The 20,080-nt window shown below is 44.3% G+C and overlaps 1 protein-coding gene across 1 annotated transcript in view; it reads right to left on the bottom strand.

The window, feature by feature from the left end:
• WDFY4 (WDFY family member 4) overlaps positions 1 to 20,080 on the bottom strand; it is a 285,936-nt gene that overhangs the window by 171,789 nt on the left and 94,067 nt on the right. The window contains exons 22-33 of the mRNA XM_019556081.1: positions 18,998 to 19,109; positions 17,979 to 18,169; positions 16,160 to 16,312; positions 15,273 to 15,346; positions 12,459 to 12,620; positions 10,988 to 11,079; positions 9,365 to 9,464; positions 8,362 to 8,567; positions 5,792 to 5,961; positions 5,167 to 5,292; positions 4,514 to 4,672; positions 999 to 1,196 (exon numbers count right to left, since the gene is read on the bottom strand). Of these exons, the coding sequence (XP_019411626.1) occupies positions 999 to 1,196; positions 4,514 to 4,672; positions 5,167 to 5,292; positions 5,792 to 5,961; positions 8,362 to 8,567; positions 9,365 to 9,464; positions 10,988 to 11,079; positions 12,459 to 12,620; positions 15,273 to 15,346; positions 16,160 to 16,312; positions 17,979 to 18,169; positions 18,998 to 19,109 (1,743 nt within the window). The remainder of the gene's footprint in view (positions 1 to 998; positions 1,197 to 4,513; positions 4,673 to 5,166; positions 5,293 to 5,791; positions 5,962 to 8,361; positions 8,568 to 9,364; positions 9,465 to 10,987; positions 11,080 to 12,458; positions 12,621 to 15,272; positions 15,347 to 16,159; positions 16,313 to 17,978; positions 18,170 to 18,997; positions 19,110 to 20,080) is intronic.

Here is a 20,080-nt window from a genome sequence, read left to right on the forward strand (position 1 = left end):
GTGGGGCTGTGCACCTCCTGGGTTAGATGGAGGTCCTGCACTCTGGCCAAGAACCTACGTGAGCAGTCAGACCTGGCTGACTGTTCTTCCCAGCAGATGTCCGGGAAGTTCAGGTCCCCCATGACTACCACATCCTTAGCCAGTTGATCTGACCCATGTAAGATGGATGACAATCAAATTTATTTTGCCCTTTTCTACCTGTCTTAAAATGATGTCCTTTACTACTTGTCTTAAAAACAAAAGTAAATCTGAACCAGATATAGATACACCAGGACTTTGGTGTGGACTCCAAAACTTGAAGTCAGATCCTAAACTAGCAATTGCCTTCATTTTTATAATGGGCTTGTCTAAACAGTCTTGCTTTGGAATCTTTGAACACTGGGTCCAGAACTGTCCGCTGCAGGTGGCATCTATATGTGTTAAAAACATTTTTAACTTTTTTTAGATGTACATTAAAGTGAAATTATTTCTTAAGTACTAATCAGCACACAGGAAAATCCACTGTGGGTTCTTATGGCATTTAGAGAATGGCCTACATACATTGCAAAGTGAAAAACTCACTCCAGGATTAGGCATTTGTTTGACAAGTTATCATCACTGTTGCCTATGGATGGCATCTTGCCCTTGATTACACACATAAAGAAAAAGCACACAAGGAGCTTCCTCCACACAGGGCACCTAGGATTTCTACTCTACCTGGTTCATCTGAATAACACACCTGGGAGATGCCCTATAGCCCCTATAAGGCATGAACTGAAACATTTGGGGTAAAACAATACCTCAGGCCCCCCTGATCTTCTGGTATCTTACATGGAGGGACCGCTGGATATAACCCTTTAGCAGCATAAGGGGCATTGCAGAAAATGTGGGCTGCAACCTCCTCTTTAGTCCTCTATGTACTAGGTTAGCAGCAGGATGTCTCCTGGCCCTTCCCCCCACCTCCTGACCCCACTGCAGAACAGAGCAGCTATGCCTGGATTTTACAGCTATACAGAGACCTCAAGAAACAGCTCAAATGGGTGCCCTTGTTTGTTTGCTGGGATGCTGAGTAAACTCTCCATGAGAAGGATGCGCACGAAGTCCCACACTTGCTTCTTGGCAGGGTGTGGAGGCAATGGGGCTGCTGAGGGATCACCACAGCCATTTTCTTTAACAGCAACTGAATCATCAGAAGATGAAGAGCTTTTGCAGGTGCCCTATAAAGAAAGCAGGCAGCAATACTCAGGGAAAAGTGCTTTACTTTCATCTGTCCTTACAATCATATTCACTGCTTACTGTAAATTCCTTTCCTGCCATAATTAAACGTAAGTGCCACAGGAAACACATAGGCAGGAACACAATCCGGCCTTGAGAACAGGGGGTTGAAAATGTGGGCTCCTGGGTTCAATTCCTGCCAATGTCACAGACTCACTAAATATATCTAAACTGAGCTCTAGAGCACATCCTTTCCACCCACTACTATTAACATGCTCGTAACTAAGAATGTTACTCTGGGTCTGTCCTCCTTGAGATCTCAGTCCCCAGATGCTGGAGTGGCCACTGTGGAGTACCAGAGCAGCTTCAGTGCTTGGGATATGTAGGTGGCAGGGGAATGAATGTTCAAGAGAGTCCTTTCTGAGACATGCTACCACTACAGAGTAGGCATATCCACTGTAACCCTGGGCAAATCCTTTCACTACTTTGTGCCTCAATTTCCTCATCTCTAAAATTAGATTCATACACAAAACTTATATCAACATTTCATGAAGCCACACTACTCCAAGACTCAGGGATAGAAGAGACTGGATGTAAAAACAATAAGAGCAGTGGAGAAGCTGGACATCTAACCAAGAGGGCTGGTTATAATTTGTATGTGCGCAGCACTGTTAACTCCCTCTCCTCCAGCTGCTTTAAAAGTAGGAATGCAAGAAAGTGCTGGCATCTAGGTGTGGTTGGTGATAGCAGCAGGACTAAGTGTAGTTTCTGGGGGAGGGAGGGACAATGATGGGAGAAACAATGATGAAGATAGTTTTCTGTGGGTGTAAGGGAAAATGGCTACTGCATGCTTCAGCCAAGATATGGGAGTAGTCTGAGATGGGAGAAGGAGGCTCAGAAGTGGGCAACAAGAGGCTTTCTCATTCTTGCTGAGAAAGTAGGGCAATCAGTTAGTTACCTCAGAGGGCTATATATGAATGCGCGGAGCCTGGGAAACAAGCAGAAAGAATTTGAAAGTCCTCACAGTCACAGAACAATGATGTTACTGGAATAACAGAGACTTGGTGGGAACTCGTGTGACTGGAGCACTGTCATGGATGGATATAAATTGTTCAGGGAGGACAGGAGGGGAGAAAAGGGGGAAGAGTTGTGCTTTTGTAAAAGAGCTGTATAGTTGCTCAGAGCTCCAATATGAAACTGCAGATAGGTCTGTTGAAAGTCTCTGGGTTAGGATCAGAGGGGAAGGTAACAAGGGTGATGCCATGGATGTCTGCTAAAAACCACCAGACCAGGAGGATGAGGTGGATGAGGCTTTTTTCAAACAGCTAGTGGAAGTTTCCCAGCCACAGGCCCTGGTCCTCATGGGGGACATCAATCCCCCTGACATCTGCTAGGAGGGCAATACAGCAGTACACCAGCAATTCAGGGAGTTTTTGGAGAAGGTTGGGGACAACTTCCCAGAGCAAGTGTTGGAGAGACCATCTAGGGGCCATGCTCTTCTTAACCTGCTGCTCACAAATAGGGAAGAATTGGTGGGAAACACAGAAGTGGATGGCAACTTGGACAGCAGCAACCATGAGATGATTGAGATCAGGATCCTGAGAAAAGGAAGGAAAGAGAGCAGCAGAGTATGGACCCCAGACTTTGCAAATGCAGAGTCTGATTCACTCAGGGAACTGATGGACAGGATCCTCTGGGAAGCCAGTGTGAAGGGGAAAGGAGTCCAGGAGAGCTGGCTGTACTTTAAAGACACCTTACTAAAGGTGCAAGAATGAACCATCCTGATGCGCAGAAAGACTAGCAAGAATGGCAGAAAACCAGCTTGGCTTAGCAGAGAACTCAGTAAGCTAAAACACAAGAAGAAACATTACAAGAAGTGGAAACCTGGACAAACAACTGGGGAGGAGTATAAAAGTATTACTAGACAAGCCGGAGACGAAATAAGGAAGGCTAAAGCGCAACTGGAGTTGCAATTAGTTGCAAGAGACAAGAAAGGTTTCTGCAAGTATGTCAGCAACGAGAGGAAGATCAAGGAAAGTGTGGGTCCTTTACTGAGGCAACCTAGTGACAGATAATGTGGAAAAGGCTCTAGTATTCAATGCCTTTTTTACCTCAGTCTTCACAGGCAAGGTCCGTTCCCAGACTACTGCACCTGGCAGCACAGTTTGGAAAGGAGGTGAGCAGCTGGCAATGGTGAAAGCACAGGTGAGGGACTATTTAGAAAAGCCAGACATGTCCATGGGGCCAGACATAATGCACCAGTGGGTGCTCAGGGAGAGGGCCAACGTGATGGATTCACCAAGATCAAGTCATGCCTTACCAACCTGATTGCTGCCTTCTATGACAACATAACTGGTTCTGGGGATGCAGGAAGATCAGTGGACATGATATACCTTGACTTTAGCAAAGCTTTTGATATGGTCTCCTACAACATTCTCGCAAGCTAGTGAAGAAAGTACAGACTGGTTGGATGAATGGACTGTAAGATGGACACTGGTTGGGTTATCAGGCTCAAACTATAGTAATCAAGTATTTAGTTGGCAGCCAGTATCAAGTGGAGTATTGTGTTGGTCCTGGGGCAAGTTTTGTTCAATATCTTCATCAACACCCTTGAGGATGGAATGGGGTGCACATTCAGCAAGTCTGCGGATGACATCAAGCTGGGTGCAGTAGTAGATATGGTGGAGGGTAAGGTTCAACAAGGACAAGTGCAAAGCCCTGTACTTAGGACAGAACATCCCACGCACCAGTACAGACTGGGGACCAACTGGCCAAGCAGCAGCTCTTCAGAAAAGGACCTGGGTGTTACAGTGGAAAATAAGCTAAATATAAGACAACAGAGTGTCTTTGTTGCCAAAAAGGCTAATGGCATACTGGGCTGCATTAGTAGAAGCATTGCTACCTGATCAAGGGAAGTAATTATTGTGCTCTATTCTGCACTGGTGAGGCCACATCTAGAGGACCACGTCCAGTTTTGCCCCCCACCCCCACTATAGAAAGGATGTGAACAAATTGGAGAGAGTCCAGTGGAGGGCAATACAATCATTAGGGGGCTGGAGCACATGAGAAGAGGCTGAGGCAACTGGGCTTATTTAGTCTGCAGAAGAAAAAAATACTGATGGCAGGGGGCAGGTTATAGCAGCCTTTAACTACCTGAAGGGTGGTTGCAAGGAGGATGGAACTAGACTAAACAGTTGTTTTAATACTCGGCTTAAATAAAAGGGTGAATAACATGCTATCAAGTTTAGTTTGATTATACAAAGCTCTTCCCCCTCCCCCTCTCACCCCGACTCCCAGGGCAGTATGGGCTGATTCTTACTTGCATTCCAGGATGGAAGACAATCATTGCCAAGGCCTTCAGGAAGTTGGAAGAACACCATACTGGGTCCTGAGGGTAGCTGTGGTATATCAGGCAAAGGAACTGGATGACATTCCCAGGATAGACCATCTCCCAGGAGTTCTCTGTACCTGCAGTGGGCTAAACACAGACATGTGTGCATGTTGTTGGAGCTATACTTTACTCATATACATCTTTTCCATTGCTACTGGCAGCTTGTTCACAAAGACTTGAACAGTCTCAGTATGACCATTCCTGGAGAAGCCACAAACTGATTGTTCCTAGGCTCACAGAAGTCACTCCTCTTCTAAGCCAGAACTCTACTGTAATGTCCATACAGCTGGTACTTCCTCACTACCAAGAATGAACGGGGGCCGGAGGGATGGGAAGGATCTAGCTCCAAACATGCAGATCCTGGCCACAAGCCCAGATAGATATAATCTGAAGATGCCTCTTCCCCAGCCATAATGGCACAACCAGGCCAACAGACATGTTACCATCAGCTCTGGCTGCCACCACCCCTCCACCCAGCATCACCATGTAACACACTGCAGCAGGCTTCAGTACTGCCTCAAACAGAACTGGTTCCTTCCCTTCCTCTACAGTTCCCCGAGCATACACAAGCATGTGCTCACCTCATTCACCATGCTCGTCACCATTTCCAGCAACAAGGTCGCTGCCTCCATGCACAGCCCAGCCGTGAGGATGTTTTCTCTGCAGTGGTTCTGCAGGAGCCACTGCAGCATGGAGTCAAGATCCGACTAAAAAAGGAGGAAATGAATTGAAGAAGAGGACACTGCCGGGGACACAGCTGGTCCTAAAATCTTCAGAAAGGTTTCGCTCTCTTCATCCAAGGATATGAGCCAGTAAGAGCTTTAATCAGCACCACCTTCCCCAGGTTCCTGAATTTCCCATGATGGAAGCCAATGATTGACCCTCCTTGAATGTTTGAAGCAATTAGGAAAAAGAGGCTTAGGGCTTGTCTAAAGAGGGACACTCAAGAAAGTTAATCTGAAATAACTTTTAGAGTTCATTAGTTAAACTTGATTAAAGCAGTATGTGGACAGTCTTAAAGTGGCTTTTTTTTGGTTTACATCCAAAGTGATGTTTAACTAATCTACTTTAAACATTAATTCAGATTAATTTTCTTGAGTGCTCTTGTGCAGACAAACTCTTAGGATGTATGAGGGGGTAAGCAGCATTATCCAGCTAAGGCATACAGCAAACTCATTCATATTACTAGCCTTTCCATGTCCTTACCTTGGCTGCTTCCAGTGGTTCACACCGTGGGGTTGCCAAGAACAGACCTGCCACCAGGAGGTAAATCTCAGGGATGTGAGTGTGTTTACATAGAGAGGTCTGCAATACTGTAAACCCAAAAATCAAGTAGGGGCCTGGGTTAGGCACCGGAGACACAGTTTTTAGATTATCTAAAAGCAAAGAAAAAAAATCATGCTTAGAAAATCTCAGACTGATTCCTGCATCAGGATGGGGCAGGGACTAGTGATGACCAAAGACTACCATTCCTCTGCACCATAAGCCATTCTGTCATCCCCTCTACTATAACGCCAGTTGCTCAAAGAATTCCACAAAATTATAAAACAGAAAACTGCTTTCCATCATCACATGCACTGCAGGAAATTCTCCCTCCAAGCTCCCCACACTACATAAGATAATGAGAAAAGAAGGATCTGAAGTGATGATCAGAGCAAAAGCTGACTGACTGTGACAGGGAGCTTAAGGATCCTGTTACTTTAAGACAGTGGTTCCCAATCTTTTTTTCTGTGCCCCTAATAGGAGTGGAGTGCAGCAAGGTGATTGTCAAGCCTTGTCTTAAAGACCCCCAGGGTAGGAGCCAGCACCACTTCGCTTGGAAGTTGGTTCCAGATCCTAGCCATCTTGACCGTGAGTAGCGCCTCCTGATATCTAGCCTGAATCTACCCTCTGCCAGCTTGTGACCGTTATTTCTAGTCACTCCTGGCGGTGCTCGGGGGAACAGCGACTCCCCCAATGCCTGCTGGTCCCCTCTGACTGGTTTGTAAAAGGCCCTCCAGCCAGTTGGCAACCCATGTGACTGTGTAGGTGTCAACACCACAGTCCCCCAGTTTTTTTAATGAGAACGGGGTGAGAGACAGTGTCGAAGGCCTTCCTAAAGTCTAGAAAGACTACATCCACTGCTACCCCTGCATCTAAGGATTTTGTGACCTGGTCATAGAAGGCCACCAGGTTGGTCTGATAGGACTTGCCTCTAATGAACCTGTGCTGGTTGCCCCTAAGCATAATCTCCCCGGCTGGCCCCTCATGGACATGTGCCAGAATAATTCTCTCCAAAAGCTTACCCAGGACTGAAGTAAGACTAACTGGCCTATAGCTTTCTGTGCAGCACCACCAGCATTGTCCCCACGACCCTCATTTGGGTCACCACCTGTGGTTGGGGACCACTGCTTTAAAAGAAAGACTGCAGCAATTACAGCCCAAGCACCTAAACTGGGGCCAGCTGTAAGAAGACCCCTGCCTAGGCAATGAACTGGGCAGCAATGTAAAGGAGAACACCTGCAGCCAACCCAGGGAAGTCACCTGACCATAAAGGGACAGGGCTTAGGAAACATATAAGCCTAGGGCCTGAGCCAGGTTAGGGCAGTCTGATCATAAAGGCTGCAGAGGATAAAGCTCCTGGGCAGGAAAGCTGCAGAGGAGCCCCTAGCTGACACCTGGCCTACCCTAAGAATAATACAAGTAGAATACTGCTGACTTGCAAGGGAATGTGACCTACAGCAGGGGGAAGGTTTGTGATGCAGGCAAGGAGATGGTGCTGTGTGTAGATCCAGTCAGGAGTTTGGATTATAGCCTGAAGGCTTATTCCTGTGTTACAGTTTTCTGCCAGTGGTTTGGGGCAGGACTAAGGAGTGATGGAAGTCCCAGCAGAGCCTGCAAGCAGAGCAGGACAGAAACAGTACCCAAGAGCAGAGCAGAGACAGAGCCTGAGAGCAGGACACAGCTGGCTCAGTGCCCAGGAGTAGGGAGGAGGCTGAAGCCCAGAAGCCAAGTTCAATACAGTTGGCCTGGACTAAAAGGCCCAGTGAAAGGAAAGGGGCAGAGGCTGAGAAGTCCAAGACCCTTACAAGGCAGATTGATTGGATGGTAACATCTGAAAGGTATGGGTGTGGCTACAGGGGAGGTCAGAGGCTATGAAATCAGCCCTTAAGGCAATTAGTGCCCAGGGGCCATGGATAGGCCAGGAAAGCTCACCTAGCACTTGACGGACAAGACTGAGACCATCAAGATCCAGGAGCAACCTGCCAGCTGGCAGATAATGAGGGCTCATTCAGGGACTAGAAGGTAGCCTCCCTTTTTACCAATTAACCAATTACATCAAGATGCAGCAGACGGGAGAAAAGGGAGGGTACCCATAGACCCGAAGTGGGGCAGGCACCACATGGTCAGCAGCGGACATTGCAGCCACTACTGGGGCCCGGTGCATGCTACATGACGACTGAATATCTAATAGACTTTAAAGGCCAGTGTGACCTCTGATAAAACACAGGGCAAACATCATCTTCCCACCACTGCTGACCCTGGAATATGATGCAGAAAGCAACCCTTCCACCCGCACAAAAGAACCTAAATACCAAAATCCCAGCCCCTCCCTTTCTTCAACCTGCCCTTCATTTCAGCCCACACTAAGTTCCATTTCAAGTCAATGGGAGTTTTGCTATTACTTACAAAGGCAACTGGATCAGGACTTTTCATACTATGTTCAATACCATTTTCAAGAAACTCTTCCTCTGGAAAAGAATATTTTGGGAACAAGCCTTAGGCCTGGGACATACCCATTAAGATATCCAATCCCTTAGAGCTGTTTTCCAGCCAATGTCCAGCTACCACTCCCTCCTTGAACATGTTCAGCAGGGTGTGGTTGTGGAGGAAGCACAGAAGCAACTTGACTCCTAGCACTACTGTGCTTGAGTGCAGATGGCTTTGTGTAAACAACAGGAACCAGTCTGGCCCCAGTGTTGAGAGTATCTCTGCTTGCAGCCTGGAAGAAATAAGGATATGAAAAATATACATGTTAAAAACAAAGGACATTTTTCAGAAATGTTCTAAGTGATTTAGGAGCCTAAGTCCTTGAGGGGAAATCTTAATTGAAATTTTAAAATTTTACCTATAGGCTCAAAACAAGGATATTAATTAGCATGTTCATTCAGTTAAATAAAAACATCAAATCCCTAGCAGGCCCCAGCTATCATTTATTCCCAGACAAAAAAATTCAACATGAAATTATGGTTGAGAAGATGCATCAATAATTTAGTGTAAAATATATTATGGGGATATTGTAATTACCCCAAGCATTCTAAACCCAGGACACTCAGAATAAAGGCTTAAATTTAAAAGAAATCCAAACCTATTAAGGGATGGAAATGCACAGTTTGGGCACTTAAGTTTGGGCACTCAAGCAACCTTAAACCAAATCTACAATGATCCAAACATCATATGGTTGATATTAAGTGACTGTAGTGTTCATAACTACAGTTTGGATTAAACTCATTTTTAAACACACAACAGATTTATTTTCCCTGCGCAGTGTAGAGGAGACAACCATCATCTCTCTGAACTTGGCCTTTAATAAATGCAGAGAAAATATTGCTTTTTTTAAAGGAGATCACTGTAACCCTGAAATACATTCACTGGAAAAGGTCTTCAATTCAAGCTTCTCTCACTGACTGATGAGATTCAGCTATTAATAGTGTGTTCAATGATGGTCAATCACAGACAAAAAAGCATTTTAAAAGACCTAAACCCTACTCTACTCCACTCTGAAATGGCTCTACTTACTTTGAGGACAGATGAAGTTTGTCTGAATGCATTACATCTAACAGCATCTTCAGTAACTGATTTCGGAGCCAGATTGTCTTTCCAGATGTTTGGCTTAAGGCTACAAAAATCAGAAGAAAATATAAAGTAGAGAAGAGACAAAACATGTGTTTCAGTGCTTTGATGAACAACCTTGTTTGCATGAGGCTTGCCCAGGAAAAAGAAAAATCTCACGGATGTTTAGCAGGCTAGAGAAGTTCAGACAAGAACATCTGGACATGGGCTGTATGGTGCTATAAGCACTAGTCACTTCTGAGATCTGTTTCCCAAGCCCTTTCTTCAGAGAGATTTAAATCTAGACTGAGAAAAATGCTGAAGAATAATCCATAAGGAACAATCCTGGACTCGCCAGGAAAAATAGTTAGATGGAATGACCAAAGAGATGTTTTCAAACTCCAGTTTCTGTCTATGGAGGTTCAAGCTATATCAGTGTATATAATATATTACAATGTTTACATATGTGAGATCCAACAAAATTGCTGTCAGGACCAATATAAGATTTTAGACTGAAAGAAATCTGGACAACCAGCTCTTTCAGCAGCTATGTCAGGCACAAATAGCTTAACAGTTTAAAAGATGCTTAATTTAACTCACTCAGGTGTACACACTCTGTAGGACTAGACTATAGGGTTTGCTGTCATCAACTAAAATCACTGTGGATACAATTCTGGCAGCAAGAAGCTGCAACTGCAGATAGTGCTTTTGCGTTTAAGTGGAGTCATTGTATCTGTGGCAGCAGAAAACGTACTTCTGCCAGTACAGCTGCACCTACAACAGGGGGCTGGCTGCCCACAGGTATACCCTAAGGACACAGACAGAAGTGACAATTTTCCCCAAACTGGCCCCTGAAAGCACTCTACAGCTGTGACCAGACAGAAATACATGGCTGCAAAGTACTTTGAAAGGGCCTGATTCTACAAAAATCTGAACCCTCATTGCACGAGAGTTCAGATGAAGACATTTCAAAACATAGCATCTATTGTAACTTGTGTCTGTCTGTCTGCCTGCCAGCCTCTGACCTGTTGCCAGAATGAGAGGGGAGGGAAAGGGAGCAGAGGGAGTTTTGTCTGGGGGTTTCTTCATTTCCTACTGAAGGGTGAGTGTATTGCAGCCCCCACAAGGTGGAGGGGTTTCAATCCACCCACCCCATCCCCCAGTGCCAGCTAGGGAACTCCTAAAATGAGTTCCCTCCACTCCCTTTCTCCCCTCCCAATCTGAAAACAGCAACAGGCTGGGAGGGAGAGTCTGGGAGGGAGGGGGTGCCATTGCTAGGGGAATCCCAGCAGCTAGATTACCACCCCCTGGAACCAGCAGTGAACTTCTGTTTGGTGGAGGTACTGTTGTAACTTAGAAAGCTTCCTGCAAAGCGTTCTGAGTTACAGCAGGGAGCTGCACTTCTGTCTGTGCCCTTAGAGCATTTAGCCTGAACTACATGGGTATTTCCACTCACATTCCACGAAGATCTCCCACTGTGTCCCCTGGGGCATCCAGCCCTCCCAGTGCCTCACAGCAGTGCTCTGTAGCCTCTAGGAAGATGGGCAGTATTTGGCCATCCATCAGACATTGTTTAGAGGGGCTCCTTACCTTCTTCCTGCCCATCAGAAGCACCTTCCAGACCAATCTGATTTTCATCCACAGAAGATGGTTTTAAAGTGTAAACAAGGAACAATCCAATCCTTTCAGAGAAAGGAAGTTACCTTTGGTTAGCAGTGTTAATAACTCTCACAAATGCATAGTGTGTTCATAATAATCTGACTTTATTTAAAGCCTCAGTTCCTGAAACCTTTCAATTGTGTGAGAAACTCTGCTTCCATAGAGAATAAATGTAAGCTGTAGCCCTCGTGATTTCAGGGACACTTGTAACATGAATCCTAAAGGCTCTTAAACCAGAAGGCAAATAAAAAGGATCCTTCAACTTTGGTTTTAAAATTCTGTAATTAAAAAAAATCTCAAAATGTTGGGAACCTGACCTATGTTTGAACCACTAGGATTGGCAACTCAGGTCTGTATGTTCTTGGGAACTCTCTTCCAAGTGACCCAACACTGTGATCACCAGCTGGTCTCCAGGCACACCAGAACTAGTTACAAATCTACAGCAACTAGCCATAAGACAGCCATGACAAACTCATTTTTACCTATATTCTGCTCAAATATGTTTTCCAATTTTCATAAAATCTGGATAATGCTATGCACGTAAATGGCACTTCAGTAGTGTAGCCATCATTACCACAGATTGAATGGAGTTCTTTAAAGGATAAAATATCACATGTTTTGAGTGATAGCTCAGAAGTTGTGATGTAGAATAGTGTCACCCAAGTTATGGGACTAGTAAGAATCCTGACAGATTTTAGTGATGCTGACAGCCATGGACACAACAGGTCCCAGCATACAATGCTGCACCTGGAGCTGGGATTATGTTAGGAATCAAGATGGCACTTTGAATGCTGAGATATATAATCATCTCTGTAGCCTACATCTCTGTGGAGGATGGCTGCAGCACTGTCTGGATTACCAATACTCCACAGGTTGGCTACTATGCTGACCAATCTTGATTGAGCTATAGAATACAGCACTATTATATTTCAAGATGTTCTTTTATTAGCTAATAATTAATGCTTTAAATTTTCTGAGCCAAGAGATCCATGCAAAAGCCACAAGTGCATTCAAGAATAAAATGGGCAGTGACTTAAACACTGACCAAATAAGGCATTCAGATAACACACTAAACTGGGGCAGGTAGTGATACATTTATTTGCCCTGAATACTACCTCAAACTTTGGGTAGACCCATTTAAGTTAAGTTATCCGTACCCACCATGAGTATGGATCACAAGTCTGGCCTATGGTAAGTCTCACTCACATGAACAGGGCTGATCTAAATGCTGAACTGGCTTGTAATAAATAGGCTTTCCCTTTTGGTTTATTGGCAGGGATCATCCTATACTCATTCAAAAATGCAAAGATTGGGCCTGTAGAATCCCACATAAGCACACCCCTGTGCTTGCATGGGAACAACTCATTTACAAGTTGAGAATATATTGCAGAGTTCAATCTACCTTAGAATATCTTTGGTGTTGAAGCAGCCCTGCAGCAGATGGGAGAGGATGGAACAAACAATGGTGACTCTTGAGCAACTTATCTCAGTGTCATTGAAGAGGAAAATCAGCTTGGGCACCAGCTGCACTTGGTAGGCAACTTCAGCGTTCCAATTTCCATCTCTGCATGAAAGCAATGGGAACATTAAAAGCTTTTACTGGAAAAAGCCAAATCTGCTGAGTTTCTGCTAAAAGGATTCTCAGATTGCGCTTACAATTTGTACCTTTGACTCCTGATATTGTCTTGGCAACTGATCAAAACACTGTCAGAGAAATTGAATATGTGTCAGGGATAGAGATCTGAAGCCTTCTTCATGTGTTTCCCTCCTTCCCCCACTGCTCCCTTCCCTGGAAGCTGCCATGTTTCAGACAGTTCAAAGGAAATGAAGTTATTGACTTTAAAAGTGGTGCACTGGTAGGAATAAATACTGTTCTTGTAAAACTCAGCAAGAAACACCAGACAGGATTATGAGTGGCTTCCTAGTGCCAGAAGAGTGGAATCCATAGGCTTGCTGTAGGAAGCCACTTCAGGCTTGCCAGATCTTTCCAAATCTACTTAACTTTGTGTTGGAACTTGTTACCAATATTCTTTTCCCTGCACAAGTTTGAGGGCTTTAGGGGGTATAAAATCAAAACTCTTTAGTCTAAATTTCAATTAAATCTTACATTTTTCACCAAAAATAAATTTTCTTTCAAAATATGTAATCCCCAATTATTTTTTTTTACAAAAGTAATGTCATACCATCCCTGATAAAGAAAAAGAAAATGAATAAACAAAAACCTGTTTTTCAAATTAAATTTCTCTGTAAAGTACTCAGCATACTATAAGCAATGAATAAACAATTAATAAATGACAACAAATCGTCCTCAGCACAATCTAAAGATTAAATACCAAAAGGAATTCCAGACTAAATTGCTCTCACCAGTGAAGAGATTGTCTACCCAAGAGAAGAGACCGTCTACCCGCTGTTTGAGTCAGCTCTTCTAGACACCTCATTGCTCTAGGAAAAAGGTGTACTTAGAGCTGGACTGCAATTCCAAATCTAGTCAGTCTGGACTTGTTCTCATGCAGCCCACAAAAAATGAGACCTGTTCAAATCACTAAAAATGACTTAACAGGCCTTTTCTTTCTCTAATACTGGGATGTTCAACTTCCAAGTGACCCAGGGTTGCATGCCCCATGAGCCAAACTAGGGAAGGCTGCATCAAGGTGACTGTGGGCCCCTGGGCCACAGACCATATGAATGCCCTTGCTGCTGCAGCCACATGGGCAATTCTCAATTCTATACTGAACACCCACACCGGCAGCACGCCCCACACTGTGCGGCACTGGGATTTACCCTCCATTTCTCACACTGCACACCACTGACTGCCCCTATGGCAGGGGTAGGAAGTCACAGCTAGTGGAGAAAGGGAGAACCCAGAGCCCTGGCTGCTGTTGCAGCTGGAGCAATAGGAGGAGAAGCAGCTAAGCAGGAACCTAGCGGGTTGCAATCAACCCAGTTAACTGATCAAATCATCACCTGGTGAGTGAGGTCTTTGGATCACTGACAACATGTAGGGAGTGCACACGATGCATATGCACTCCCTGAGATTGGCCATGCACCCCCTGGAAGTGCCAGCCACAAAGCCAGAAGTGCCAGTGGAAGTACACTTCCGGTTTCACCATTTTTGCCACTGGTGGTTCTCCACTTGACAACTGGCTGCTGAGGGACAATCCCCCCAGTTTGTGATCAGCTGGGATAGGCACCAGTCACCAATGTTTTGGATCCTGTTACTTAACTAACAGGGTCAAGTAAAGAGAGTTGGTTAGCCATGTTAGTCTAAAGCCAGGCAGAAGGCAGGGCACGGTAGCACATTACACACTCACTGCAGAGAGGTAGTTAGATGTATTAGGGACTAACTGGTTCACAGAGCCACAGGCTTTTGTAGGTAACATCCTACTTCCTCAGATGCTATGAACAGATTTGCAAAAAACAGGGGTTCTAAGTAGAAAGGAATGTAAATACAGAGGAGAGAGGAAGGGTACACTCCTGAGAGACGCACTCCTGAGAAAGGCAGCTAACCCACTAAGGGACAAAGGGAATAAGAATGCACAGTCTCTGTTGAGACCATAGTTTGCACAGTCCAGTCTTTGAATGATTTCTTGCTCCACAATTTCACATCCAAGTCAGTTTTTAAAGTCTTGTTGTTTAAGAACAGCTCCTCTGAGGTCAGTGAAGGAACATTCAAGGAGGCTGAAGTGTTCTGCTATGAGTTTCTGTGGCTTTCTGAAATTAGTGTCAGATTGGTGCCCATTCATTCTTTCATGTAACAATTGTCCCATCTGTCCAATGTAGACAGGAGAGGGACACTGTAATCTGGTGGTGGTATAACATTGATAGAGGAACAGATGAATGAGCCCTGGATGTTATAATCTGTGTGTTTTGATCCAGTGATGATGTGGCCTGGGTTGATAAGGGAACACAGCTGGCACCTGGGTCTCTGGCAAGGCCTGGTGGCTTGATAGCTGTAGCCTATTAAAGCTTACACCTCTAAACAGTATCTAAGGAACAATCTTACCTTAGTATCTAAGGTACAATCTTGCTCAGGATCAAGGAAGTTAGGGCTTGGATTTTCAAAGGAACATAGAAGATACAGTTGCCTTCATCTCCCATAGGTTTTAAGTATCATTTGAACATGCAATTAGATCCCTTTGAAAACCCCAGCCACAATTAATGCTAATTAGTGATAAGCATAATTCATTCCATCTCTGTCTTAGATTTGGGTATATACCTGGAAGACTGCAGAATCTCCAAGAGATGTGAAAAGACAGTCAGGTCGAGATTTTCTGGTGCATTTAACCAAAGCTGAAAGACAAATGAACCATGAGATATCAAACTTCTTAAATTCAGCTTCTTTATTAAGATGGGACAAAATAAGTTATTTCTTTTTAATGTATCTTTACACTTTTGTAGCAGGTCGCCCTCACCCTGGTCTCTCAAAGTGCTTTTCATGCATTTGCTGGTCCTCATACAATCTATGGAAGGTATTAGAGAATAACCCTTTAAAAGGTAAGGGAAACTGAAGCATATTGAGACTGCCCCCAATGACTCAGTAGTAGAGGCTGACAGAACCCAGAAATCTTGATTTCCATTTCTTCTGCTCTGAGCAGTGACAACATCCTCACTAGCTCTTTCACATCTGAAATAACAAGAAAGGAAATGTGCAATGCAAACAATGAAGTCTGAGCCAAATGGCTTGAGGTAGCATGGGTCGGGGGGTTAGAGCACTGGACTGAGCAATCTGACTATATTAGTCCTCTTCTATGTCAGCACAGGCTGTCAAGTGTTTTCACCTCAGTTTCCCCTTTCCTTCCCTGCAATGGAAACAATAATATCTTCCCTTGTAAAGCATTATGGCTGAAATTAAATAACACTCCTTTGTGGCTTGCTGGCTGCAAGCATAAGGAGTAACTCTGGAGAACTTTGGTGTAGGCTCAAGTCATGTTTGAAACCACATTGCAAACAGCCCCAAGTCTGAAAGGTTTTAGTTCAGACCTCTCTCTGTTAAGTTCAGCTTTGCACCAGACAGCAACACAAAAGATATTTCCACAGAACTATGTACATACCCTATCGTCATCTTTAATCACACAAGCAGCTAAGGCATGTTAAAAGGTTTACCTCAAAGTTGCAGAGAACATATTGGAAGGCACCACAGTTCTTGATAGCTGAGGACTCAAAACCAAGCTCAGCTGTGCCTACTATGGAGAGCACCAGCTGTAAAATCCTGGTGTTTAACAATTGTGTCTTCCTCTTAAGTAAGTATGCCAGGACCTGGAAAGTTATTAATGAATTCTTTTAATTCAACAGATGTAGTGAGCACAGGAGAAAAAGTCTTCTCCATTCAACTTACTGCACGCTTTCCTGTACAGCACAATCAGCTAACAGGATTTACATATGCACGTGCATCATCCAGACATGCACAGTACTTGATGCTTATAAGTGAGCTTCAAGCAGTGACTGAAGTGTTTAAGGTACATCTAAAGCTTGTGGGAGCTATAACTGACAAAAAATTTATGTATATAATTTCTGTTTCTTGGTTGCATTTGAAAAGAGCAAAATGCATGTCAATTTGTGGAGTATGAAAATTGTAGCATCTAATGTCTAAATGTTACGAACAGGCAAGGAGAGTTCACTGCACTATTACTCATGGAGTTACACTTTGAGTTATTTGTGCATGGAGCTGGTAAAAACCAATTGTTAATCTTTTTTGATGAAAAAAGATTAATAATAAAAAAAGATTACAATGTAAAAACAATGCTATTAATGGCATAGTTATTACATTTTTGTAAAAACTATGCCATTTCTCAAGTAAGGTCTATTAATGAGACAACTGCTGGCTGATTTGCAGAAGTGTCCAAAACCCACCATGTTTCACAAATGGTAGAGAGAACAATTTTTCATGTGAAAAATATGTCAGAAAATGGCTAAGTAGGAAGTACTTTTGAAATGAGTCTCCTGGTTAAAAGCTTTAGCCATCCAATCAGAGAACAAAACTACCCCCATATGACATAGATAATCATATGGACTGGAAAAATGTATAGCAAAGAATCAAAGGATTCATCTAAACTGCTTGCTCAGCCAAGAAGTGCATCCCCAACGCATTGCTCTAGCACTATACATACAAAGCTGGAAGTGAGGTTAATGAAGCAAGTCTGGGGGCAGCCCCTGCTATCACTCTGGCCTGCTCTGTCTCACGTATGCTTGAGTTCCCAAGTAACTATACTCAACAAAAACAAATTATATCTATGCTCCTCAGTTTGCTCAAACCTGGTACAGGTTTCCCCCAAAGTCTAAGCCAAGTAGAGTTTCAAGTGTGAATGGTAATGATAGCCAAGTTTGGGATAGACCTAAGTCAGTATACATTTCAGAATACAGACTGTTCAAATCAGTTCCCAAAAGACAGCATTAAAAACCCATCACTGTCAATTACTGGAAGTCTCAGCACAAAGGAGTCACAAGCTGGCTGGGCCATGTGGACCATGTGCCCTGCAAAGTAGTTTCCTGGATGAGGGTTAAAGAGCTTTGGCAGAGAGCTATGCATGAGGGGAGCTTGCACATAAACTACCCTCTCTGTCTGCTCTGTGGCTAAGGTCTTAACAGAATGGCCAATGTAGTACCTTCCATTATTAGGATGTGTACAGAAAGGCTTCTTGTGCCTTCCTAGCTGTGTCTGGAAGTAAGTCTTCCCTGGTCACACTCCATATCACTAACTGAGCTGTTGTGGCATATTTGTGAGGTTATGGGCCCAAGATTTAGAGCCCACACCTGCAGCCCTCATTCTCAATTATGTTGCAACTCACACGGGACTACATTAAGGGCTACTGAACTGAACTTTTAACATTTTACTCCCAATGTTCCATGGGCCAAGTCCTCAGAGGAGCTAAACACACACAATGTAAATGAGGCAAGTGGCAAAAGCAAGTTGGCTTGTTCTCACCTGGTATCCTCCTATATGCCTCATCAGCTTTTCACTCATTGGGTTGCTGTTCAAGACAGAGTTCAGGACTTTGACAGCAGCATACATAGCATGGTCATCACGGCCCATGGCAATGAGACCTAGTAGAATGGCAGGGCCCCCAATGAAGTTCAGGCTGTTAGCTGCTGGCGATGACTGGAACACTCGCACCCCTGAAGACAGGTCAAGAGTTAACAAACCCTGAAACAGCATGGGCTAAATCTGCTATAACATGGGGAGGGACATAAATGGAAGCATGACTGCAGTACAGACAGGCAAAATTACAAGATCCTGTTGATACGTGTGATCTCATCACAGGAAGGCCATTTGTCCTGGAGGTGGAAACCGGGAAATCTTTTATTTCTCTTGCATTTAAAAGTGAGGACAGTGCATGTGTTTAAATAAAGAAAGAAATCTAGAGCAGGATCTGAGCAGCTATGCTAGAATCTGGGTCAGAACTTGGAGAAGTCTAATTTGCAATCTGAATCTTGGCCATTATAAAATAAGGCCCAGCCACAAAGGTCAGTTGTAGGACAGAACCTCTCCAAAATGTAAGACTGTTCTTATCCAGGGTTTTGGTTTGGGATCAGTTTGAATAAATCTACAATATTTACATGAACCAAAAAGTCCAAGAGCAGTGAGCATTCCTGTAAGACAGATGAACAGAAGCAGAACTACAAGAGGAAAATACAGTCTTAAACAAGGACTCAACTTCTATAGCACATTTCTGATGTCACCCACAGTTATACCAATTGATACACATACACAAATATATATACACATACTTGTGCGCACACACAGAGAAATAAAATAACAAATGCCTCGAAGCTTAATATATCAGAGGCAAGTTATGCCCTCAGATACATATACATGTGGTTTTACTACTTATCAGGCTGGAAGCCTTGTAAGTATTTAAAGACAGAAGTCCTAAATATCTTTATGCATCTTAAAAATATCATGGTACTGTCCTTTATGCTCCATTTTTCAGTTCCACAATTTACCATGTTGTCCCACAGCAACCGATCCAATAGTTCGTAAGGGACCAGAGAGGTGCCCAGTGACATTTCTAGCCAGGAAAACTGGTGTTGAGCTGTCACGAGACATGATCCCCATCTGAAATAGACCAAAAAGACTTCCTATGAAGAAAATGTTAGAAAGTGAGTAGGAAGCAAATAATAATTATTTGTTTGGGGCTCTCTCTCTCTTTTTTTTTGTTTTTTTGCTTTGGTTTTGTCAGACTATTTGTCCTTGCAAGCACAAACATGTTCTCAAAGGGCATGTCTACACAAGATGCTTTACTCAAGATTAACACAAATTCTATACGGTGTCACCATCTACCCATGCAGACACTCACTGTGCAGTAATTTGCTCTAATCACGAGTAATTTTGCTACCTGGAAATGCAAGTTGCAAATTTACTCAAGATTAGTTACTGCACAGTACGGCATGTGTAGATAGCCAAGCAGCAGCATATTTGCTCCTGGTCAGCTGGGCGGCAGGAGGCAGAAGATTGCTCCCTGCCCCTGGGAGTTGCCTGCTGGTGAGGTGGTCTCTGCCCTGGCAGCATAAAGCATCTAGCCAATGATCACAATTGCAGAACTGGGGCTGGGAATGGGCTAGGAACAGGCTGCGGATTCCCTGCCTAGCTGGGGGCTTTCTGTTAGTTGCCCCACTGTCAGATCAGGCAGGAGACTGGGACTTGCCCCTCCCCTGCAGCTGTTTCCAAGTCCCCTCCCCTCGACTGGGGAGGTAGGAACAGGAACTCCCTGCTGCTGGGACAGAGGGACATTGTCCTGGCCATGGCTTTGGTGGCAGAGCCCGCCCTGGCAGCAGGCAGCTTCTGGGGGCAGGGGCAATCTCCCAGCCCTCACCAGGAGATAGCTGTCTCCTGGCCTTGTGCTCCCTGCCAGCCCCTGTACCAGCACCCAGGGGAGGCCTAGAGCTCCCCCTGGCTGCTGCAGGAGGGGTGGTGCAGGGCAGGAGGGAACAGGAGTAGACTGCTGCCAGGAACAGCAAATCTGTTCCCATATCCCCACATGTATAGATACCTGCCTGGGGTGAGTTTACTCTAGAGTAATTTACCCT

The sequence above is a fragment of the Crocodylus porosus genome, unplaced genomic scaffold, assembly GCF_001723895.1.
Source record: "Crocodylus porosus isolate Cpor-Errol unplaced genomic scaffold, CroPor_comp1, whole genome shotgun sequence".
In the NCBI taxonomy this organism is placed as follows: domain Eukaryota; kingdom Metazoa; phylum Chordata; order Crocodylia; family Crocodylidae; genus Crocodylus; species Crocodylus porosus.